The following is a 25271-nucleotide window of genomic DNA, read 5'->3' as shown; positions in this document are numbered from 1 at the left end:
AATTTAACAATTTTTTAATTACAAAAATATATTTAAAATAAATAAAAAATATTTACGACATATATCTCTGTTAAGAAAACATTTACCAAAAGATTAACAAAGACAATCCTGTTAATAATTATAAATAATAAAACGGAAAAAATAATTATACCTAAAAATAAGATGCAAGGTGGACTAAATATTATAAATAATAAAAGGGGGAAAAGATCACTAAACCTAAAAATAAGATGGAAAGTGGAATAAATCATTTGTTAATGGTATGTTTATTTCTGCATATGGAAAGTTTGTAAGTTCATAAATGCAAAAGACGTTAAAAATTTGAAACAATAAATGACGAAAAATAAGACAAAACTCTTCATTTAACTTTCCTCTCTCCTTTGGAAAGATTCGATAAGAAAGTACGTTTTTTTATATCAAAAACTAATTTCATAATTATTATATAAATAAATCCAATTAATTAAAATCAAATAGAGTATAATAAAACAAATAATAATAATATAATATAATAAATAATAATAGTTATATTAATAAAATAAATGATAACAACATTAATAAAATAAATAATTATAAACAAAAGATAAACAATAATAATAAATAATATAATAATAATAAATATAAATAACATTTCATTTTTATCAATTAAAATATATTTTTAATCTATTAAATTTATTGGTTTAATTAGTCAAATGATATCCATTTTTGTTCGGATGTGTTAGTTTAATACCCACTTTTAAAAATATGTCTCAATTAGGTCCATTCTTTATTAACACCGTTCACTTTATTCATGATTTTTATCACTAAATTTTAATATAAATATCAATGCTTAATTTTATAAATCATTTTAAATATTAATACCATGTAGATATTAATAAAAAAAGAACCTAATTGAGACATTTTCTTAAAAGTTGTGACTCAATTAAAATATTTTTAAACACAAATATCAAATTGACACATTTAAACGAGAGTAATTAAACTTAAATTTATTACATCAATCAATACTTTATGTAACAAATTATTAAAATTCGAGATTATAAATAGAATCTTGAGGGGTTTATATAATTGTAAATCATAAGATAGAGGGGTTTATATAATTGTAAATCATAAGATAGTACCATGTATAGAAAAGTTCTTTTTATAAGAATATAAATTAATCTTTTTTAAAAAAAAAATTAAATAGCATGTATAAAAGTAATTAATGTAATGGAAAATAATTAAAATAAAATAACATATGGAAAATAAATTAAAATAATTAATTTGTTATCAATTTTCATACATAATATTGATATAAAAATTTCTTTAAACAAAGAAAAAATAAATAATAACGTTATAATTAATAAATAAGAGAAACACTAATATTATAATTAATAAATACTAAACGTTATTATATTTTTGGTCTATACAAAATTGTGATCGAAAACTTGAAAATTATAATTGTATTAAATTTTAATTGAAATGTTGTGGTGCTGTGTTGTAGTTGGATTTTAAGTGTATTATTATTTTATATAAAAGTAAATTAATTGAATTAATATTTAATTTAATTAGATAAAAAATGGTTATGTGACTAAGAATGCATGTAATAACAATGTAAAATTTTAATTATTAAAAAAAAATAATAACCAGTGCAACTGAAAATTTGAAAAAAACAAAACAAATTACACGATTTTAGGATTATGCATGGTGGGATCTGACTCGTAAATATTATATAAATTGTGGATATTATGAATTTACTATTTAAATATTGATCTTGACTATCTTTTGATCAAAAGAGTTTCATTCTCACCTATATTTCTCCTGAAATCCATTCATTTTCATTATTTCAAATCTCCTTTCCGATCCAAACAAATTTATAAAACAACTTTATTATCACCTTTATTTCCCCTAAAATCTACTTATTTCCATCCGTTCAAATTTACTTCTAAATCTAAAGTAAATCTAGAAGGTTGATTAATTTAGTTCGGTAGTAATTTTAACAGCTAAAGTATTCCTTTAATATCCATAACAATATACAAAGGAGATTTCTCTTTTTTATCCACTTTTTAAAATACCGATTTTATCATTTAAATATAATAATTTATTAAATTTTTAAAAAATGACTGTTACTTTTACAAACTTTTTATAAAATCATATGTCTCTATTTCTTCTCTTCTTCTTTATTTATTCTTTTATCTGTTATAATATATTTCACTTTATTTTTAATAAATATAATTTTAATATATATATATATATATATATATATATATATATTAACTTAATAACATTATAATATTATCACCTACTAATATAATATTACGCATATTTAAAAAATGTATGGGCGCAATAGCGCCTGTGTTACGCTAGTGTCATAGAATGAAAGTAAAACTTTATGAACATTGTCCATTTATATCGTAGGTGTTATGAAATTCTTTTAAATAATAGTACTAAATTATTATTCAAATGAGGTTCCTATGTTATTTTAGTTTAATAAATTTTTGTGTAATGATCTAATTAAATTTAGTTATTAGAAAATTAGATTATTTATCAATCAACAAATAATAAAAACGTATAAACATATATAATAATTAATAAAAAGTTTAAAAATCTACAATAAACAATAAAAAGGATGATAAAGAATATATTTCAATTTTGTATTAATTGCATAAAATTTATTCGATCAAACACACACAGAGTGGAAAAAAATGTGGTACTATGAAACATTTATACTTCAATTTGGGTAATGTATTCATATGTAACACGTATTTGTATTCATGACATGTATTCGTATTCAATATTTTTTAAAATTTTATCAATATTTATTAATGAAGTATTTAATGTATAAAACAACGATACTTGTAAGATAATAATAGTTTATAATTTTTATGTTAACAACTTGAATACCTGTGATTTTATTTTGAATGCATACGATAACATTAATATATTTATCATATTTTTAAAAATTATTTTACACTTTTTAATATATATATATATATATATATATATATATATATATATTCCGTATCCTATTTTATTTTAAACTAGCATAAACACAGGCGTTATCGCGTTTGTGTGTATGCATTTTTTAAATATGCGTGATATTATATTAGTAGGTGATAATATTGTAATGTTATTAAGTTAATATATAAACTAAATATATAAACTAAAATTATATTTATTAAAAATAAAGTGAAATATATCAGAAAAGATGAAAGAATAACTATTGATAAATAAAAAAGAGAAAAAGTAGAAATCAGATTTTATAAAAGAATTTGTAAAAATAACAGTCAATTTTTTAAAATTTAATAAATTATTATATTTAAAGAGTAAAATTGATATTTTTAAATGTGAGAAAATAAAAGAGAATCCCTACTCTGTATATTATTATATTATTATAGATAAACATATCATATATTTATATATTACATACGTACGGTATTCATGTATCATAATACCAATAATAAATCTATAACAATATATAAAGGGAATTCTATTTTTTGTGTACACATTTCATAATACCAATTTTACCCTTTACAGTATAATTATTTATTAAATTTTTTAAAATTAATGGTTATTTTTATCAATTTTCTATATAACTGTTTATCATTTTTATTTTTTTTATTCATCAACAATTAATTTCTCCATTTATTTCACTTTATTTTTAACATTTCACTTCATTTTTAATAAATATAAATTTATTTTATAAATTAATTTAATAACATTATACTATTATCACCTACTAACATACTATCATTTATGTTTAAAAAATGTGGATACACAGACGCAATAACGTCTGTGTGTACGCTAGTAATAAATAAAGTAAATAATTAGAAAAAAGAAGAGACAGGAAAACGCGCAGTGACAGTTAATTTAAAAGATTAATTAAAGAAGAGTGATGAAAAGAAAAAAAGAAAACATGAAACGCGCAGTGACAGTTTGGGATGTGTCCTATATATCTATCCGAGGAAAGTGCTTGAATCTTGAACGCAGATCAGATCCTCTCTCTATCTGTCTCTCTCAATTCATTTCAATTTCAATTCAAGGTCTTCTCCTTTTCTTCTCTTCTCTTCTTTTATTTTTCTTCTTCCATTCACCAACACTAAGGTCTCTCTCTCCTTCTTTCTCTCTCTCTCTCTATATATAGCTCTAGCTCTAACTCTATCTCTCTGTACCTTCTAATATGTTTCCCAATTCCACCTTCACCTCTCTCCATGCCGTTTCTTCCTCCTTCCCCTTTTATTTTTCGATGAAGGTTTATTTTATTTTGAGGCCTTCTCTCGTCAATTCATCGTCTCCAAACTTGAAGATAAAACCTTTCTGCACCTTACGCATTAACGCCTCTCTGAATTCTCCAAATTCATGCATTGTTTTGCTCATGATTTTCCACTTCTCGTCAACTCCTTTGTCGGTTAGCTTTAGAATTTAAATGCTTTTTTTGAAGGTTTCACGTTTTTAGGGTTAGGTTACTGCTTGCTTGTTATTCCTTTTCCGGTCACTGTTCTGAGACCGAGGACTATCATCTTTATACTTGGAATTGAGATTGAAATTGAAATTTAGTTCAGGGTTATGTGACATTGGGTGTTTGTTTGTTTGTTTATTTTCGTACGGGTGAAATTGACGAGTTTTCCGCTTTTTACCTCCCACCCTTTGTTTAGCAGGAATCGATAACGTAGGGAACGATGGCTCAACGACAGGGGGACGAAATGGAGTATGTAGCTGACGATAATGAAATGGCGGATGCAGAAGATGATATATATTTTAGGGGCAGAGTGTTTGGCGATTCAGAGTCCGAATCCGATGATGATGATGAATATGAATCAATGGTTGGTTTCCCCTCATAAGTAAAATGTTCATGTCTTTTGGTTTTGTCTTATGTGCTTAATTTACGATTACATAAGTAAAATGTTATGAAATGACTTTGACATAATCTTTTCCTTTCTGATTGCCCTTGTTGGGTTGCGGGTTCTTGCTTCTCTGTTGCAGGAAAATCGAATGACAGACACCACTGCTGCAGAAGCTAGGAAAGGAAAGGATATTCAAGGTATACCTTGGGATAGACTGAGCATTAGTCGTGAGAAGTATAGACAAACTAGACTAGAGCAGTACAAGAATTATGAAAATATACCTCAATCGGGCGAACTGTCAGAAAAGGTATACTGTGTTTTACTCGAGTTCTGTGGCATTTGAGTAATGCTTTTTAGGGATTTTTATCTTTTTCACATCTATTCATCTCTTGCCTACAGGAATGCTCACAAACATATAAGGGAGGAAAGTATTATGATTTCTGGCAAAACACCAGATCTGTGAAATCGACAATACTTCATTTCCAGGTACGTTTATATACTAATGAATTATATTGAATCATTTCAGATGATGCGATGAATATTAGACTATTACCTCCTAGAAATTCAGTGTGCCATGCTCAATGAGTTAACTAATGTTAATGTGATACCTCCAATCTGCCATTTGCAGTTGAGGAATTTGGTGTGGTCAACATCTAAGCATGATGTGTATCTTGTTTCTAGTTACTCAATTATGCACTGGTCTTCTTTAAGTTCCAAGAAATCAGAAATACTGAATGTATCAGGGCATGTAGCTCCATGCGAGGTAATCATTTATGCACTCCTTTGTTATCAAAAGGATCACTTCTAGAAATGAAATTAAGCCGTTTGTGCTTGTTGGTGATAGAAACATCCTGGAAGCCTTTTGGAAGGATTTACTCAAACACAAATTAGTACACTGGCTGTGCGGGATAATTTGTTGATTGCTGGGGGTTTTCAAGGAGAACTTATTTGCAAGGTACTTCTACTATTATGGGGGTTGTAGTTTTCATTCTTGTTCCCTATATGTTTAGTATTTATTATTATTTATTTGAATACACTATAGTTACACACCATGCAGGATACTTGGTCACTATGATTTATTGTGCTCAATATTTTATCTTTTGCCTTGGATGTTCAAACAAGATTACGAATTTTGTACTCTATATATTTGTTAGATTTCTACATTGTTTTTAAATGGTATAGAAATTATTTTTCCTTAAAATGGATGTGATTAATTGAACAATTACTGACTAGCCAAACAATAATATGAATTCATTCTCATTTATTTGAACTTTGTTTTCATTCCATATAATTGAAACTTCTTGAGTGGTTAAATGATACATCTCTTCTTGCAGTACCTAGATCGACCGGGGGTTAGTTTTTGTTCAAGAACTACTTACGATGACAATGCAATAACAAATGCTGTTGAGATATATGAGCATCCAAGGTCTTGATTCTCTGCTCTACTATTTTTCTTTTATTTTCTTTATTTGTTTTGGATGTTTAATGATTCATATGGTGCTAGCAACTATAATCACAAAGAATACTAACAGTTAATTGATATCTCACTGGAGCTGTTCATTTCACTAATTTTCTTTTATTTTCTCTATTTATTTTGGATCTTTATTGATTCATATGGTGCTAGCAATTATTGATCACAAAGGATACTAATAATTAATTGATATCTCAGTGGAGCTGTTCATTTCATGGCTTCGAATAATGACTGTGGAGTTCGAGACTTTGACATGGAAAAGTTTCAGCTTTCCAAGCATTTCTCCTTCTCTTGGCCTGTAAATGTAAGTCTTTATTAGGTTAAGTTTTTTATTTTGTATAGAAATCCATGTGGGATTTGTACATATATATCTGCAAACCAACAATCAAGTGTCACAAACCATACATCATCGCTTAGGCCCTTGGCATAAACATTTTTTAATAGTTCATATAGGAATCATGTAATTCATACATAATAATTATCTTTTTTTTTTTTGTTTTTTTTATCGGCAATTGTTAGTTGTTAGCAGGAAGGATTGAACCCACAACCGTCCCCTCTTTTTGCCTCCTTCTAATCACTAGGTCACCTTATCACTCCACATAGTAATTATCGTAACTTTTCAACCTTGCTATCCAATGGTAGTATTACCTACAACTCAAAATAAAGAGATTGTTGCTCCTATCTTACCCCTGTAGCTGCATTATAGTAGATAGACACCAAAGGAAGTCACTAAATCCCCCAGTTTATAGGGCTTAGGATTTTAAGGAAATCACAAGATTCCTAATATTTAAATTTTCAGCACCCATGCAAAACCCATTACTAATCTAAGTTGTAAATGATCACATCGATTTATGGGTTTATTTTGGAAGAGCTTCTAATAGAGATCTATGGGTCTACTATTATTAAGGAAACTTCAAACAGGATAGTAGAATAGTAATGGGGAAATTTTTAAGCTTTAAAAGGAGATAGAATTGAGAGCATGTCTACATATAAATTTTTTCTCTCTGCATGCTCATTACTGTGCACACTGCCAAATGCCGGAAAATAGGATATCCTTCTTCTAATAGATAGAATAAATTATCTGAATTTGTTTCCCTTTCTGTCCGCAGCATACTTCATTGAGCCCAGATGCGAAACTGCTTGTGATTGTTGGAGATAACCCAGAAGGATTACTAGTAGATTCTCAAACTGGAAAGGTGGTGTATTCTGTTGATTTATGTCATAAATTCCTTATGTGCGGTGTATGAGTAAATTAGAAATGAATTAAATTTTGGTTCTTGTAGACTGTGAAGTCTTTATCTGGACACTTGGACTACTCATTTGCATCTGCATGGCATCCTGATGGCCACATTTTTGCTACCGGTAACCAAGACAAAACATGCCGTGTTTGGGATGTTAGGAGCTTGTCAAAGTCTGTTGCTGTGCTTAAGGGCAACCTTGGAGCTATACGTTCCATAAGGTTCACATCTGATGGGCGATTCATGGCAATGGCTGAGCCAGCTGACTTTGTGCATGTCTATGATGCAAAGAGTGGGTTCGAGAAGGAGCAGGAGATCGATTTTTTTGGGGAGATCTCTGGTTTATCTTTTAGCCCTGACACAGAATCACTTTTCATTGGTGTTTGGGATCGCACCTATGGAAGCCTTCTTCAGTACAATCGGCGGCGAAACTATAAATATCTCGACTGCATGTAAATCGGACTGCATACCCCTTGTCTATAAGAACCTACAGTTTATGTTCTTCTGTCTAGGAATTGTGGCACCACCTCACTAAAAAAAAAAAAAATGATCGGTGGCATGCTTCATCATACAATGTAGGATGATAAGGTCGTTACATAAACTCCGTTGTTTTAAATAACCTTGATTTCCTATCTCTTACCTTTTTATTTTTATTTCAATATCTTTTGCCATAGATGGAAGAGTGTGTGCTAAATTTGTACTCTAGACGGGCTTATTCATGGTTCATAAAAGGCAATAGATCAGAATTCACCTTTCACTCTTTCACCCGCAAAATAAATTTTCCACCTTCATCTCAACGGAATGTGACTTAACTCACTCCGTCTTTGGATAATGCCTCGACAATCATCTCACTATAAATTAAACTTGAGACCCTGACTTAAATACTAATTATCAGATTAAATACTTAATATTACGTCAAAACTTTTGATGTAATGATTGTGATTTGTAATATTAAGTACAGTAATCTATTATTAAAAATTACCCTTGTTCCGGTGTAATATAAATCACATTAATTAAGTCATTAGGTGGTGGTAAGGTTATTAGAGTTCTTACACCAATGTTACAAATATTTGTAAAATAAACTTATCTTAAAGATTAAGATATTGGGTGGTGACAAGGTGATTAGTTATTGTACCACACTTACAATTGTATATATACAAATAAACTTATGTGTACATTAAAAGTGTTTGAAATGAGTAAACTAATATAAGTGTTTCGGAAAATATCGGTTTGTTGTTTTATAGTCACAAAAACTACGATTTGTAGACTAATATACTTTAGGATAAGTTAGGTGTGACATCCCATTTATAATAGAATAGTTCTACTAAATTAAAACATCACATAATCATAGCAATAAAAGAGTCATCAGATGGAACAGTACACATCAGAATTTATCATTACAGTCATCCAAGAAGTATTTAAAGAAATTGAAGCACATCTATCATACATGCCTCTAACAAAACATAACCTACAGGGGTTTAGCAGTTATACAAAAACAAGACTTCTAGAGCTAGGAATGACAAAAGGAACTAAGGCCATAAAAACTGCTCCCAAGAGCCAAAGGTGACAAGGCCCACTACACCGCACCGCTGTTACCATCAGGTCCACCTTCAACGTTCTTCCCATCTGCTCCCACCAACAAGGTGATCATCGTAAAAGAGAAAACAAGACAAGCACAACACGAAGATAAAAGGGTAAGCTAGTGTGAAAATATCTTTAATAAATTATAGAGCATGTACAAGGCAAGGCAAGTTATTAACATTTAACTAGAAACACTCAGATCATGTGAGAACAATCAAATGCAGGTTACTACGACTCGATATCCGGATCATACTCTTGATATAGAATTCTAAAAGAAGTATGCACCTGTGTTGGTTTCTAAACTCTGCAGAGTCTAGACGCAAGGGGTTATCACCCAACCACACACAGGTTAATCCTCTGTTGTCTTGGGCCCAAACTGTCCCAAGACTAGGACCTCCTGCCACTCTCACCACATAAACCATTATGTTCTATGTGAGCGTGAACGATTATTAGAGTTTAGGATACCCTCATATATATATATATATATATATATATATATATATATATATATATATATATATATATATATATATATATATCACCAAGAGTCTCCCATGAAACTCCCTTACCAACACATTCCACATGCCATCTCAATCACCCAATTTTCATGCAATTCCACCAACAAATATATCATATTTCTCATTTCATTCTTATCACATGCATACAAATGTTCAATCCAATAAAATCATAGCTTATTACATAACAACACTTTCCTTCCAGTCCCATTCAAGCATACATACCAAGCATGGCCACATACTATGAGCAAAGAAAATAATTAACACAAGCATGGAGTCACATCAGCCAACACAACAACTCCTGTCACAGATTCTCGCCCAAGCTAAAGGTCCTCGCCAAGCCGAAAGGGTTCCTTTCGCTCAGGTGACCCCTTCTCGCCTAGGCGAGAGCTCAACAGTGGCCACTGCAAGGTTCCAACGGGTTCTCGCTCAAGCGACAACGTCTCGCTCAGGCGACAACGTCTCGCCTAAGCGAGACTGCGCCTCACTCAAAATTAAAAACCAGTCACCTAGGTGACAACATGAGCTGGAATCCAGGGGTGAGTCCCTGCTACTCTCGCTTAGGCGAGGGTCACTCGCTTGGGCGAGATTAGCAGGTTCCGCACCTGTTAGCACATGTACTACCATTTTCAACCAAGCATACACACAGATTAAAATAGATTCATACTGCCATCGATATCAGTCAAACGCCAGACACACAAAATAGACCATAAATGAGCAAAATTAACCTAAAAACACAAAGTTTCTAGCTTCCCTTACCTTTTTGGATGCTAACATAGAGAGTGGTAACCCAAGCAAGAGCAAAAGAGTACAGGAGCAACCTACAGAGTTGAAAACAAACACTCACGAAGTTGAGAATGGGGTACCAGAGAGAACCTAAGACGAAACCAAAGCTTTTAACTGGAAAAAGGGGAAGGATGAAGTTAAAGTCCAACTTACCTGAAAGTACGAAGTAGAAAAACTAGCTGGAAAGAAAGGGAACTTATGCCCTAGCAGAACTCTAACTGGAGTTCAAGGGTGTTTGAGGGAGGGAGACAATCTTCTGAAAGGAAACAAGTGCAGAGTGGATGAGCTGCAAGGGTATTGGGGTCCCCTACTAGGCTGACCTTGAGCTTACGAAAAGGCCAGACCCAAAACTCATAAGCTAAAAGAAATGGGGCTTACATTAGGTAAACTTTGTATCATATAGATTGAAATCACAATTTACATGTATTAGTAATACATTTTTTTTTAGCTTACCATTCTTGTGTCATATTTCAAAAAGAGTAAATTTAAGAGAGAGTGAGTAGATGAATTTGAAGGGATAAAAAAGAAATTGTGTTGTTTGGATTAAGGAAGAGATGATGTGATTTGAATAAATTTGAAATGAAAGTTTGTGTATGATATGATGTGTTGATAAATTAAAAAAAATGTTTTAATAAATAAAATTAAGTTATTGCTATTTTGACTTTGAGAATAAATGTAATAAAATTTTAAAAGAAATTGTACAAATGATATCAAAATTAAATTAAAATTGTTGTTTATAATTAAAAATAAAATAAAATTTAGGAAGCTAAACTTAAAATTAAAAGGGAATTGTAAATAAAATATTTAATTATATTTTTCTATATAATAATTTCTATATTAATGGTATAACTATTATAAACATTATAGTCATAAACAGCAATAAAGTTTTATAAATAATATATCTTCTTAAACCTAAATGAAATTAAATTAAATTCCTACAATTAACCAAAAATAATAAAACTGTTTAGCAGATAAAATTAATACCATATATATATATATATATACATATATATATATATATATATATATATATATATATATATATGCAAATGTTCTAATTACAAAAATTAGAGACCAGAGTGACTTGTGAAAATGCCACAAAAACAAGGTGCTGACAAATTAAAATACAAAGTCACTATCTAATACAAAAAAAAAAAGGTAATTTTTTTGTCTTTTGTTAAAGTTGAATAGTTCTTCTCCACAGATCGTGTGTATATGTGCGGATGGTTATAAGTGATGTCATCATTCTCAAATTCTTCTAAATTTCCTGAAACAATCACTCCACTACACATTTGCACATCCATTCTCGCACTCACACTCTGACTGTATGACATCCCAATCCAAACAGATTCTTAATGTCCAAGTAATATACTCTTGATAATTTTTTTACCATAATTAAACTACAAATTCGTTTGGACTTTTTTAATCTATAGTCATTTTTAAAAAATAAAAAAATATTTAAATAATCTTTTTATAAGCTAACACTAGGGATCAATGGCGGATCTTCACCAAAATTTTTGGGGGAGTCAAAATAATATACTCAAAATTTATATATTTAATATTATTGTGACTAATTCAATAAAAATGAATACATGATCTAGTACATATATATTTATCAAAGAAATTACACAATCTAAAGGAATGTCTATCATTTTTTCATATTTTTGAACTCATGGTAATTTAATTATAATTAGATTTTTTAGTTAACTTTTTTCGATGTAAATAATCATATTATCCGCAAAATATTCATCTTTTGTTTTATTAACATACATTTGATTCAAAAAATATTCACAAGTTTTCATTTCATTGTTATGTGATAAATAACCATATTGTCATGTTTTCATCTTCACCAGTAGTTTCTCTATCAATTTTAAAAAATAAATTTATTCTTTTGTTTTTCATTAATATATCTTTTTAAAAAATAAGTTTAAGACTAAAAAATAATTTATCATAATCTAATTAAAAGTTGAGAGACATAATTACTAAAAAAATCTATGATAATCAAGTTACAATTAAAAATTGACTATGAAAAATCACATAGTACATTGTTTTTTCTTCTATATTAATAAAAAATTAATATACAAAAAGGTTATGAGATAAAAAATAATGTTAAATGTTAAACAAATAGTTCATTATCAAGTGAGACAAGAGAAAGTTACCTTATTTATTTATTTAACAATGGAAGAGAAAATATAAAAAGATGAGGATAGAAATACTGAATTTATACCTAACTTTTTTTTAGTAATAAAAGAAAATAAATAAACATAAAAGAAGAATACAACATATGAAAAACTCAAAAGATAATAAGAGAGAAAATAAAAAATATCTTAATAATTTTGTTTTCTTATATATTTAATTTTATATTTTATTATTTATTATTATACTTTATAAAATAAATAAAAAATACTTAATTTAACTTTTATTAATTTTGAATATAATATTATTTAATTTAAAAAAATATAAAAAATTAAAAAATTTAAAGATTTAAAAAAAAAATTAAATGTAAAATAATGAAAAAAAAATAAAAAAAATTGGGGAAGGGGGCGTGGCACCCGTCTGCCCCTTGCATCCTCCGCCACTGCTAGGGATGTCAACGGGGCGGGTAGGGTACGGGTAGTAGCTCCTCCATACCCTACTCGCTGGATAAATATTTGCTCCGTACCCGTACCCATATCCGTGGGTATTCATTGTGCGGGTATCCGCCTATTTTTTTCATATTCACGGGTATTTGCAAAATTATTTAAAAAACAAATATCTAATCATAAATTCAAATAAAATAAAATATAATAAAATACATCACTGTCATAAATTTTAAATAAAGTTCAAATAAACTCAAGTTGATATAAGTCCAAATAATTGTAAAAGTAAATATAAAATGACATAACACAATGGAGATTCTTTAATTAGTGTTTTGATCAACAAACTCACTTTCTCTGATTGGTTTCTAAAAAATAAACAAAATAAACAAATAATAAACTTCAATTGCCACATGTCAAGTATTCTTATTTTGATTCCATCGTTTGACAACAAGCATACCATAAATGTCACTGTCTATACAGGGTTTGATGTATATGCCCAATTTCAAAGAAAGGAAAGAGAAGAATGTCAAGGGGTTTAAGTTTAACAGGTACGGATATCCACGGGTACGGATACTATGATACCCGTACCCGTCCCATTAACATGCGAGTATCAAAAATACCTGCATCCGTGGGTAGCGAGTATCCATTTTTAATATCTATTTTCTACCCGTTGCGGGTTTTATCCGCGAATACTCGCGGGTACGAATTTTTTTAACATCCCTAGCTAACACTATGAATATGTTACGTAAAATATATTTTCTAATAATTTTATTATAAAGAGTAATTTAACTTTATTTTACCTTTCTCGTCTTAAAATTTGATATCATTGGGTAAACTATTATGGAGCATCTGTGGGCTAAAAAAGAAAAATAACCTCATTTCTTATAATCATGTCTTGACAAAATATTATAATTAGAAATGTTAAAATGTGTTAATTGGGCTCATACAAGTTAATGAGTTGAAATAAAAATGAATTGGATAAATCGAATTCACTTTTTGATAATTTTTTTTTTTTATAATTCGACTTGGTCCATCACATGTAGATGGAATGACTCACTTAAATATTTTTATACTCATAATTTATATTACAAATATATTGTTTTACGATCAAATTGGATTCGTTCACTATAATTAGAAATGTTCATCTATTTCAACATTATTATAAAATTGAAAGTTTAAAATTAAAGTATCAAATTATATAATTAGATAAATAAATAAATTAAATATCCAAACTATCAAAGCTAAATTTAACAATATTCTATTATTTAAAATGTCAAGCCACTAACTTTTATAAATTTTCATCTCAAATCATATAATTTCTTTATCATGTTTTTCTTGATTCAAACAAAATCATATTAACTTTTTTTCCTCAAATTCACACTCAACATGTACACTCCGAAAGTAAAAAAATGATTTTCACAATACGTAATCTGAAAGTTAAGTTATTTTTCTTTTTACATAACCTAAAAGTAATTGTATATTTCAAAAGTTAAATATAACTTTTGAATTACACCATCCATTAAAAGTCATTTAACTTTTGATTACACAATCCAAAAGTCAATTTTGGCTTTCAAATTATTTAGTTTGAAAATCTTTTATTAAGAGAAAAAAAAGACGGAGTTCATTCATCTTTTCCACCTCAGTCCAAAATATTTGGGCCACTAGTCACAGTTTTTAAAATAAAGTTGATATACACATGTACTTGATACACTATTATATTCATTAGACTTCGTACAAGACTAGCAGTGAGCCAGCATAAATAAATAAAATATGTACAAGGTAATATGAACTTTTTGAATACAGTTATGCTAGGACTGTTTAAGACTATTTCAAACTCGAACGAATTTATAGCATAATTGAAACATTTTAGTATTTCTTTCTATCATCATCACTTGTACAACATGCATATTCTCTCCATCTTTTTGATTACTGCAAGGAACAAATAACGCGAATATTTTATATGAAGATCATGTGCTTGCCTAATCTTGGACTATCGATATTAGAGTGAGTAAACATGTATGTTAGATCAAGTTTACAAATCCCCAGCTTCGTGAAAGAACCATAGTCATCAACTTGAAAGCATAGAATACTAATGCAGCAGATAAGATGTCTGTCTTCCAACCTAATCTGCCTACTTGACGAAGTTTCTGAATTCTGTTGGAAACTTGGAATGATCCTTCTATTATGGCAATTCCTCCAAGTTATCAATAAATTGCACGTGACTCAAGGTGTGTACAAAAAGGAACCTTCATAGTATTATTGAGTACGTTGCTCCAAAAATATCATGACGAGTAGTTTTCACGGTCATCATCATCCAATCCCATGTTCTCCGAAGTCAGGGGCATAGCTGTTAAGACCAAGACCAGGGCCAAATTGCGCAAATACGAAGTCAACAAAATTTATTCACTAAGCCTAAAATTAATTCATAAAATTCAAACAAGTATAGTAGTGCACACCAACATCAAAGAGAAGAAATCATGTCAGAATCGCAACTGATAGATATTTCATGAAAAATTTGCATTCGTATAAAGGAGGAATTTTATGACTTACTATGAAGCATACGTGCATAATATGGATCAAATACTGCAATGTAAGTTTGACAGTAACAACAAAACAAGATTTTAAAGGTTAAAAAATAGTTAGTTTCTAAATGCCCAAAATATGGTCATAATCGCTTGAAAAAACAAGATAATACCCAAAAATGCTCCTGCTCCTCCTTCCTCTTTAACGGGATAGAATTGTGCTTGTAAGCAGATAGAAGTACGAAAGGGAAAAACATCCAAGAAATCTCCGATTCAAAATAAGGTAATTCATATTTAGAATGCAAGACTACGACTTAGCTTGTTGAACTAGTAAGACGCATAAAACAGCATATTAAAAAGCAAAAACGTCAGATATAGTAACACCAAATACTAATTCTTAATCTTCTGCGAGAATTTGACATATATTATTGATTAGAAATCAATGCCAAGTCAAACATACCTTCATCTTCATTTTGACTAGTGAAGAATGGGGTGAGGTAGTTTTTATCTAATGCTGTAAAAGATGCAGTACTACAACAGAAAAGCAAAGAAAAATCAAAACTAGAAATTTCAGTAATGTAAACATACATTTAAAATATCTTCAATTTCAGAGCACGGATGGTACCTTCTTTGAAATTCTTGTAGCCTCATCTTGATTTTGTTCCCTGATGATGATTCTTCATCTTCAGGAGAAAGATAACCATTGGTTCCCCCAAAAGTCTTGTGGATGAAACCAAAGATGTTAGTTGAAAGAGAATAAAAACAAACATACAATTCCATGACAAAGTTCATAAATATGTAGTTTCTTTGAATTTAAATTGCATTCAGAGTTTTACATATATTCTATATCTAACACTTAAACTTGGTTCCAGATCATAGCTCTAGACTATTTAATTTTGTTGGAGATCCACATTGACTAAAGATATAACCAAATTATAATATATAAATAGGTGCAAACCTCGCTTATAAACTGGTTTTATAGGGTTGACTATAGATCCAAGAGATTTGTTTTCCCTAATGGAATGACTCAACTTCAGTTTTGTATGCCATTTAAGAGCATAATTATAACATAAGTCAATTTTCATGCTTCTGTTACTTTCAGCAACAAATATATAGCCTAGTCACATACACAAGATCTAAATAAAATCTTTTGATAAAAAAAGAAACGATTATTTTCCCTACAAAATCCATCCCAAACATGTGTCAAGTATTTTTCAATTTAGGCAGTCCCCCAACCACATCTCACTCGAGCAGAAGTCAGCTATGTGTTTCTTGCTATTCCACAGGTAAAAGGCAATTATGTGGAAACAAAAATGAAGAGATGGTTCTACTGTTTGATAAGCAAAAGAACCTCATCTAGGAAAAACTTACCGATCTGGTAACTGAAGCCAAAGGACTCTGGATGATAGGACTGTCACTACCTACAACTTGTAAAGCTTCCAGCATGGTGCCTGTTGAACCACCAATCAGTAATACCTGAAATAAAGTAACCAAACTTTATTGTGAATAACTAGCCAGGTATAGGGACTGTGAAAAGGTGGTGAAAAAAATAGGTCGCTGCAAGTAACTTAAGAAGAAAAATAAAGGTGGACCAAACTTCCGTGTAATTTTCCAGAAGTTCCTATCAAGTTGTCCAATTCACCCCAGAACTAGTACATTTTTGACAGATGATGAGGCACAGTATTCTCCATTGGAAATGTCCAAATTTCTGTCTCTCCCGCTGAGATTCTTGAATGGTCTATTTATCTTAAATATCAGTAAGCTGACAGTGTTTCCTTAACATTGGATTCAGATCTTGCACATTTTTATCAAGATTCGTCCAGAAAATTCAAGAATATGCTAACTTAATATTATTTTTTAAATAAACTTTAAGTTTACTACTCAGTCTCCTTGATGTTTTTTCCCTGCAGTTTCTTTTCATGTTTTATTGTAATACAATCCTCACGTTTCTTGATGCCTTCCTGCTCTATAGATTGATTTCCTTCTCAACCTTCTTTGCCCCTCTTGCATCTGAAGATGGAGCTAATAATAGTCCAACTGCTAAGATTGCCTTTTCATGGAAGATCCTACATCAGCCAATCAAATCGTATGTTGAATGGAGAAACCCAAATTAGTTGGTTACAGTCAGAAATTATGAAGCATTCATGAGAATTTCCCCCCAAGCCTAGACAAACCCACATTTGCACAATAAAAGTGCTAGTGAAACAACCTTTGGAACCACTCTTTTTTGAGTCTCATTTCTTTATTAATAAGTTTCAGTCATGATTTTGTAATTTTTAATAAATTTCAAGTAGAAATAAAGTGTTAGAGTGTGCAAGCAACTACACTCCTCCTTGAACAATAGAAAGGTAGGATAGTGTATTGCACCAAATGATTTTAGTCAGAATACCAATTTCTTGTATCTGGCATGGCAGTGAATATCTATGGAGGTAAGAAAGAAAAAGATGCACACAATGACAATTTAAAAAAGGATAGAAATGGCATACCATGCTTTATATAAAGTTTTCTTTCTTTAAATAGCCTTTTAGATAGGAATATAGATATGGAATGTCAGAAACAGAATAAAGCGTGAAAATAACATTCAAAAGAGTGAAATAGCAAAGGACCGTACTCTGCTTCCACATGAATTTATTTCTAGTGTAATGACTAATGATTAGCTTAAAATATTTGATGACAAGCATGAGAAAGCCTACCGTCAAAACAACTATTGCAGTAGTTGCAGTCAAGATGATCTGTCCATGTCCATTTGGCAGATCATGAATTGATTGCAGAGCAAGGGCAAAAGCCATTGCCCCTCGAAGTCCTGTACATGTTCATAAAGTACAAAACTCAACACAAAAAGACAGGGCATTGAACAACACACCAAAATCAAGTAGTCTGTTTTATTTACCGAATCAAGAAAGCTTTCCAGATTATACTCAAGGATTTGTAAAATTCTGAAACCTTACCACTATACCAAAGTGCTTTCTGGTGTTTTCGCGGAATCTGTCGATAGGCAGGTCTAACCAAGTTGACCAAATAAGCACATGAGAACACATTGGCTGCCCTGCACAAAGTGATCAAACAGTGTACTTATATTTTCGTGGACAAATATGAAAGCTAAGCAGAGAGGTGTCAAAGTGCATGCATTTCTTTATATTTTACCAAACTAGCTAAAAGCCTGACAGGCTCATATGTCACTGATCAACAACTCATGACTACAGAAATTACAGCATAGATACCTTGCAATTCCAATGAATATCTGAAGTGGTTACCAGGCAAGTTGAGGAGGAGGACAAATATGAAACATCAGGATAGTACAAATCACAAAAATTGAAATTTATAGGACCAAGGAAAGGATACAATGGAAGAGAATATAAATCCAACATGCGACCAACTATGTTTCTCCATAGCAATATCAAAGCCCATGTAGATAAATCTGTAGATCATTAGATAAAATGATTCACGTGCATCATTTAGAGGTAATGCTGAACTAGAAGGGAATCTGCCATTAAATCCTCCTTACACAAATGTCTCAGCTAATGATGATATCAACTCAAAAAAAGCAGAGACGAATCTTTGAGAACTACGTGACAAATTCGAATATGTGTAATGCTTCATGACCTAAAATGAACACAAAAGTCGGCATAAGAATGTTTTAAAACACATGAAATGACCAATAAAATAATATAAGATGCAATTACCATTCCTGTGAACAATATTGATACGATACCAGACAGTCCAAGACCTTCAGCAAGCATGTACCTGAGAAATAAAATAATTTGCACCAGCATAAGGAAATTTATAGAAATTTTACAATAAAGTTATGTAGAAATGGTCCAAGGAGTTTTCTTACGAGAAATACGGGAAAAGAACAAAAAGACAGCTCTCCAAGTTCTGAAGACTAAATTGAAGAACAAAAAGATCAGTAATTTCAAGATATGACCTGGTTATATTCAACCAAGAAACTAAATATAAATACTTACTTGTCAATATCCAACCCTGAATATTTGAATAGGTATTGATAGTTAAGGTTTCACTATATTTTGATTTTCAAATCTCCAAAGAATTGCTAAGATCCATATATATGTATATGTTTAGCACAACGGTTAATTTAAAAGGATATTAATGCAGATACAAAACCAACTCCAACACCTGCAGAGCCACAGAAAAAATGCCAAATCAGGAATATTGAATACCAAAAGGACACACATTTTCTTCTCTTCAATGTCAAATAATCAAATATAATAATAATAATAAATTATAATTACATAAATTTCAAAATATAATACTAAATAAACTACAGGCGTTTTAGTAATTTAAAAGGGGACGGTATTACTCATAGACATTCCGATGTCCTCAAAACGAGTTCAAACAATACTCATTGGTACAAGTTTATTTGTCATCCCTACCTTTCACTCTAATTCTCTTTCTTCTTTCCTTATTCAATCCCTCTCTTTCAATCACCTCATCAAACAAAGTGTAAGAGATTATTTAACAACCATTGAGTTACTAACAACAGCCATTTTAAAATAAAATAGAAAAATTCATAGTAGCAAGTACAATGAATCATTTGTTCTAGAATAACTAATAGGGACTTGAGTTTTACGGGGTGCTCCCACATCGAGTAGGGATGAAATGTTCAATAGAGTATTAAAGTATTTGGTTCTCATCCCTTGATGGTTAGCTTTTAAGGGTGGGTTCTCCAGGTGATTGGTTACTTACCTCTTGAAAAAGAGTGGTTAAGCGATTCCTTGAAATGCTCTTATCCCCACTAAATAGCTAGATTTTGAAGGTGGGTTCTTTAAATGTTTGGATACTTATCAATGACCAAGCACCCAGAGTAGCCCAAAGCCACCAACCAATATCGTTCAACAAATAAGTTGGCACAATCTTTTCCTGCATCACATGTACAATTGCTCAATCCCCAAAATGATCACATAATTGTAGTAGGAAACAAGGAGTATGAACATACAAATCAATCCTTATCATGACGATTCGCATGATCATGACCATTGTGATAAATGTGGTATATATAGGGGAGGATAAACCCTAACCAAGTACACATCATTCTTTACTTTCTCACCTTTTGACCTCACTAACTCAGGTATCTTAATTCTTACAGGTGACAACCCTCCTTAGTTGACTCTTGGAGAAATGTAGAAGGACAAGGATAACAACAAAAGTCACCACAACAAAGGATTCAACCATCTCGGTCTTGTGAAGAAGACAATCTATTCTACATTAACCGGTCAATATGATCTCCAAGAACAGGAATAATAGTTTCTCATGTCTGTCACAAAACGGACATTGCATCCTCCGCCAATTGTTAACACTTTCTATTATTATTCATCACTAAAGTATTACAACAATCTTCCACAAGTAGACCCAAATTTGTTAGTATCATTATAACAAGTTCAAATCTGAATGTTTCATTTGAACAACTGGAATATCAATCTGCATCTAATTTCTATCATAAAAGTGGTATTCATCTAATTTTTCAATAGGAATTGTTGGAAGTCGACTAGAAATAAGACAATTTCATACAATATACAATATAAGTGGGGTGCAAATCTCACCTTACAAGCTGGTTTGTGAGGTTGAGTTGGCTTAAACTCCGCTTCTAATATGCTATCAGAGACAGGTTAGAGCCTATCCTAATGAGATTTCTTGGACATTCTGCTTCACCCGCTATCGGGCCGCTAACGGACCACCCATTTCTAGATCCACACACGAGATATATATACCTCGACGTGAGGGGGGGGGGGGGGGAGATTTGAAAGTCCCACATCAACCAGAGATAAGACCACGCACGAGATATATATACCTTGACATGAGGGGTGGGGGGGAGGGGGGTTGGAAGTCCCACATCAACTAGAGATAAGGCAATTTCATACTATATAAGTGGGATGCAAACCTCATCTTACAAGTCAATTTTGTGGGGTTCAGTTAGACTTAAACTCCACTTCTAACATGAATAATAGTTTCTCATGTCTGTCACAACAACGGACATTGCATCCTCCATCAACTGTTAACACTTTCCATTATTATTCATTAGTAAAGTATTACAACAATCTTCCACAAGTAGATCCAAATTTGTTAATACCAATATAATTATGTGTGCTTCTGCTAAAGAGGACAAACTCCTTTTAACAAGTTGGAGACTGAATGCTTCATTTGAACAACTGGAATATCAATCTGCATCTAACTTCTAACACAAAAGTGGTATTCATCTAATTTTGGAACAAGAATAATAGTTTCTCATGTCTATCACACAGCGGACATTGCATCCTCCACCAACTGTTAACACTTTCTACTATTATTCATCAATCAAGTATTACAACAATCTTCCACAGGTAGATCCAAATTTGTTATTACCAATATAATTATGTGTGCTTCTTTTAAACATGACAAACTCCTTTCAAACAAGTTGGAGTCTGAATGCTTCATTTGAACAACTGGAATATCAATTTGCATCTAATTTCTATCATAAAAGTGGTATTCACCTATTTTGATAATATATGTGAATTCATTAAGTGGTACAAATAAAAAGTACTTTCTGAATTCTCCTTAACATGTTTTAATAAATTGACACCAAAAGGATTATTTTCACCAAATATAAGGATTTTATGTAACCATTAAAATTGATAAGAAACTTAGTTTCGTTTTAATCTAAATCCCAAGTAGAAGGGATTAAGTAACACAAAAATTGGGGGGAGTAGGTTGGGAAAGTACGAAAGTAGATGGGGATAATCAACTTTAAAGCCCATAAACACTACATAAAGAGTTCGTGTAAGATTTCTAAAACCAACCAGCAGACAGTGACCCGACAAAAGTCTCTAAAAATCTAACAACCACCATGAAGAAATTTTGTCCAGATGGATTACTTTTAATCACTGTCATTGTCCTGCAAGGTGAATATTTGAGTCAAAATAATGATAGGTTATCTTTTATAAACGTAGAAATTTCCATATACCTGTACAAAGAAATAGCCATCTGCCAGCGTAGATTAAGGGTCAGAAAGGAGAGACATAAAAGAGGGAAAAGATCAGCAAGTGGTACCATCCATATTTAAATCACAATTGATTCACTTTCACGAGTAAAAAAGAAACGTTGTAGTAATAGAAAATTACAGCATCATTCAAAACAGATTCTCCAAAAACCAAGGCATAAAGATTGACGTCTGTGCCAAGCTCCTGCAATAAGGCAGGCAAAAGCGCCCATCAGGAACAAATCGAATCAGAATGTAAGGTGCATAACATATTATAATACTAAAATGAAATAGAAAGATAACAGATGACAGGGTAGTGGGATTGAAATTAGGAAAGCCAAAACCTTCACAAGTTAATAAAATGGTAGTGAAAAGCATTGGTAAAGGGAGCAGAAGAGCTCTAGAAAGAGGTTACCCAAAATGGTTCTTCACAACTAACACCATGTTGCATTAAGGAGCAATTGGCACATAACCTTAGAAGCGAGGAGACTCGGAACAAGTGTATGTAGCATGTAGTACAAGCAAATAGGAAAACAAAAATTAAAGCAATACGTAAACTACATCACCTGAAATATGGACAAAACAGTAACAGGATCGGTTGCGGATATCAGTGCACCAAACATTAGACACTCAACAAAAGGTAATCTGTAGATAAGGTGCATCAATCCAGCCATATAACTGTGGACAGAGAAGCAAACCAAGGAAACGAATCACAAGGAAACAAACTGGAATGGAAAAAATGAAAAATGCCAAAAAAAAAAATGCTTACACTAAGACACCCGTCACAATGGAAGCCAGAAAGGTGCCCAGTATGGCAAACGTGACAATAGCTCCAAAATTAGAAAAAAAAGGTTTCTGCAAAGAGCGAAAACGCAAAGTGAAAGAACCAATTTGAAAACAAAAGAATGCAACAAGAGTGAAAGGACAAGAAAAAAGAACTTACAGGCGAGAGACTGAAGCCAGACTGAGTAAAGCGAAAGCGCAAGGTCAAGGAAATGAAAGCAATAAGTAATTGTGATGAAATTAAAGAACAGCAGAAGAATGCGAGTGGTTAAGGATATAATATTATAGGAGGTAAAAGGAAGAGGAAGAAAAACTCCTCGTGAAAGTTGAACCACGCCCTGTTTGTGATAGAAAGTGAGTGAGGTTCCAGAGAATCAGAAAAAGAAATGAGAGAATAAGAATGGCAATAGAAAGTGAATTGAGACCTGATACTAGTTTGAGTGTGAGAAATGTTAGCGAGTGTACCAACGAGCAAGCCAATGAGAAGAGAAGCGCTGGCTTCGGGAAGAACGTAAACCTTCTTGCGACGAAGGATGTGACCTAACACGAAAGACAAAACCAGCATCATTATTTGAAGGAGAATCCCCACTCCCGCCGCCTGCTGCTCTTTGCCGCCGCCGATCACGTCCACGCCGTCCGCCGGAGATATTGGATTGCTACCCTCCGTCATCAGTTCAATCGACCCAATTCCCTTTCGCTGTCTCTATCACGCTCTCTTCTTGTAAGAAGTAACTAAACCATTAATTAAATATCAAATAATCGTAATTTATAGTTTCTGCATTGCTTGCTATGGCCAGTTTCAGTTTGGGTTGCCACGTGGAAGTCAGCGCCTTTGCCATCTGTCCTTTCACACATAAAGTGCATTTTTGACTTTATGTTCTAACCTATTTTAAATTGTTTATTATATTTCCTCGTATATAGTCCAATATCCACGTGTCACTCCATTATCACGTTTTAAATTGTTTATTATATTCTTTCATAAGTCCAATATCCACGTGTCACTCCATTATCAGGTGCACTTCAAAATCTCAGATCACGCGGGGCCAACCCACTTTTCTTCAATTGACAAAATAACTATATAAAATATTATGTTTAAATTTTCTACTATGTAATTTTTAATTTTAATGTTTTGAAAGAATTAAAATATACGTTTTTTATGACATTGTTAGTTTATTTTATGAATTTAATTTCTTCTAATAAAAATTATGTAAATAATATTTAAACTAAATTATTAAATATTTTACGTCTTTTTAAGTAAACTTACCTATTTGAACTAATTTTACAATGTAAATAATATAATTTTTTCTTTTGTTTTCTTTTTCTTACTTCTTTATAATCTTTTGGTGGGTTGGTATCCTAATTCAGTCATATGTATAAAACTTTTCGGACTATTTTTTTATTGGTAGACTATCTCTTTTTTTATTTAAATTTGGTAGGACTTTATTTCTAAAGTTTATACATTATATATACATTGGTTATAAATTGAATTATAAGTAAATTTAAATCATCAATGTTTGTTTCTAAACATTTTACTGTAATTTTGAAAACGAAGTCTATAAAGTAGTTAAACTTTATTACAAAATTTGGGGATAAAAAATTTGAAATAATTTTGAAGGAATAAAAAGTTTAAAATAAAATGTAGAAAATCAATACATAATTTAATATAAAAATTAAATATTATATATATATATATATATATATATATATATGTATATATTTTTACTTACAAAATTTATATAGAAATTTTGGAGAGTACAAACCTTTAGATTCTTAAAAGATCCATCACTCACTCCTTACTCATCCACTTTTTTTAAAAATTGACAGATTTGAATCAATATTTTTATTAACAGTGAGGCTGAAGATATTTTGATTATATTGGAATTAAACTCACTTCTCAGTCTATAATTTGTAAACGTGTTTTGGACTATAAAATTTTAATTATATATTTCATTTTTCTATTTTTTATATTAAATGAATTTATTCATTATTATAATCAATCTAATTATTAATAG

General features: G+C 30.9%; 2 protein-coding genes across 7 annotated transcripts; one reads left to right on the top strand and one right to left on the bottom strand.

Moving 5' to 3' along the window:
- The first annotated feature begins 3878 nt into the window (after positions 1-3878).
- On the top strand, positions 3879-8142 carry LOC114179513 (putative WD repeat-containing protein C2A9.03). Of its 6 annotated transcripts, none has more exons than XM_028065873.2 (10): positions 3879-4013; positions 4629-4793; positions 4954-5121; positions 5214-5300; positions 5443-5577; positions 5659-5769; positions 6149-6240; positions 6484-6589; positions 7395-7481; positions 7569-8142. In XM_028065873.2, the coding sequence occupies exons 2-10, from the start codon at positions 4650-4652 to the stop codon at positions 7977-7979; spliced, it is 1341 nt and encodes a 446-aa protein (XP_027921674.2). In that variant the 5' UTR covers positions 3879-4013; positions 4629-4649; the 3' UTR covers positions 7980-8142. The 6 variants fall into 6 exon arrangements, with proteins under 6 accessions (XP_027921674.2, XP_027921675.2, XP_027921678.2 ...); XM_028065874.2 differs by having other exon boundaries at positions 3886-4013; positions 4626-4793; XM_028065877.2 differs by having other exon boundaries at positions 3979-4074.
- Positions 8143-14819: 6677 nt separating this feature from the next.
- Positions 14820-23978, bottom strand: LOC114177173 (sodium/hydrogen exchanger 6-like). The gene is made up of 21 exons (XM_028062430.2): positions 23685-23978; positions 23538-23597; positions 23420-23444; positions 23246-23331; positions 23043-23154; positions 22619-22681; positions 22462-22481; positions 22298-22392; positions 19612-19640; positions 19472-19503; positions 19342-19389; positions 19190-19250; positions 19012-19109; positions 18849-18924; positions 18728-18747; positions 18455-18552; positions 18200-18309; positions 16878-16982; positions 16132-16226; positions 15967-16037; positions 14820-15331 (listed from the first exon to the last, which is right to left on the bottom strand). The coding sequence occupies exons 1-21, from the start codon at positions 23927-23929 to the stop codon at positions 15267-15269; spliced, it is 1614 nt and encodes a 537-aa protein (XP_027918231.2). The 5' UTR covers positions 23930-23978; the 3' UTR covers positions 14820-15266.
- Between the last annotated feature and the right edge of the window lie 1293 nt (positions 23979-25271).

Source organism: Vigna unguiculata, chromosome 3 (genome assembly GCF_037176805.1).
Source record: "Vigna unguiculata cultivar grain cowpea cultivar isolate G323 ecotype 2 chromosome 3, ASM3717680v1, whole genome shotgun sequence".
Classification (NCBI taxonomy): domain Eukaryota; kingdom Viridiplantae; phylum Streptophyta; class Magnoliopsida; order Fabales; family Fabaceae; genus Vigna; species Vigna unguiculata.
This window is presented reverse-complemented; position numbering and strand designations above follow the sequence as displayed.

Excerpts from the sequence above, each read along its gene's own strand:
- LOC114179513 (XM_028065873.2), top strand. The coding sequence starts at position 4,650 with ATGGCTCAACGACAGGGGGACGAAATGGAGTATGTAGCTGACGATAAT. Across the intron at positions 5,301-5,442 it reads CGACAATACTTCATTTCCAG|TTGAGGAATTTGGTGTGGTC; the intron begins GTACGTTTATAT and ends TGCCATTTGCAG. Across the intron at positions 5,578-5,658 it reads GGCATGTAGCTCCATGCGAG|AAACATCCTGGAAGCCTTTT; the intron begins GTAATCATTTAT and ends TGTTGGTGATAG.
- LOC114177173 (XM_028062430.2), bottom strand. The coding sequence starts at position 23,929 with ATGACGGAGGGTAGCAATCCAATATCTCCGGCGGACGGCGTGGACGTG. Across the intron at positions 19,251-19,341 it reads GTTCTTTTCCCGTATTTCTC|GTACATGCTTGCTGAAGGTC; the intron begins GTAAGAAAACTC and ends TTTATTTCTCAG. Across the intron at positions 19,110-19,189 it reads CAATATTGTTCACAGGAATG|GTCATGAAGCATTACACATA; the intron begins GTAATTGCATCT and ends TGTTCATTTTAG.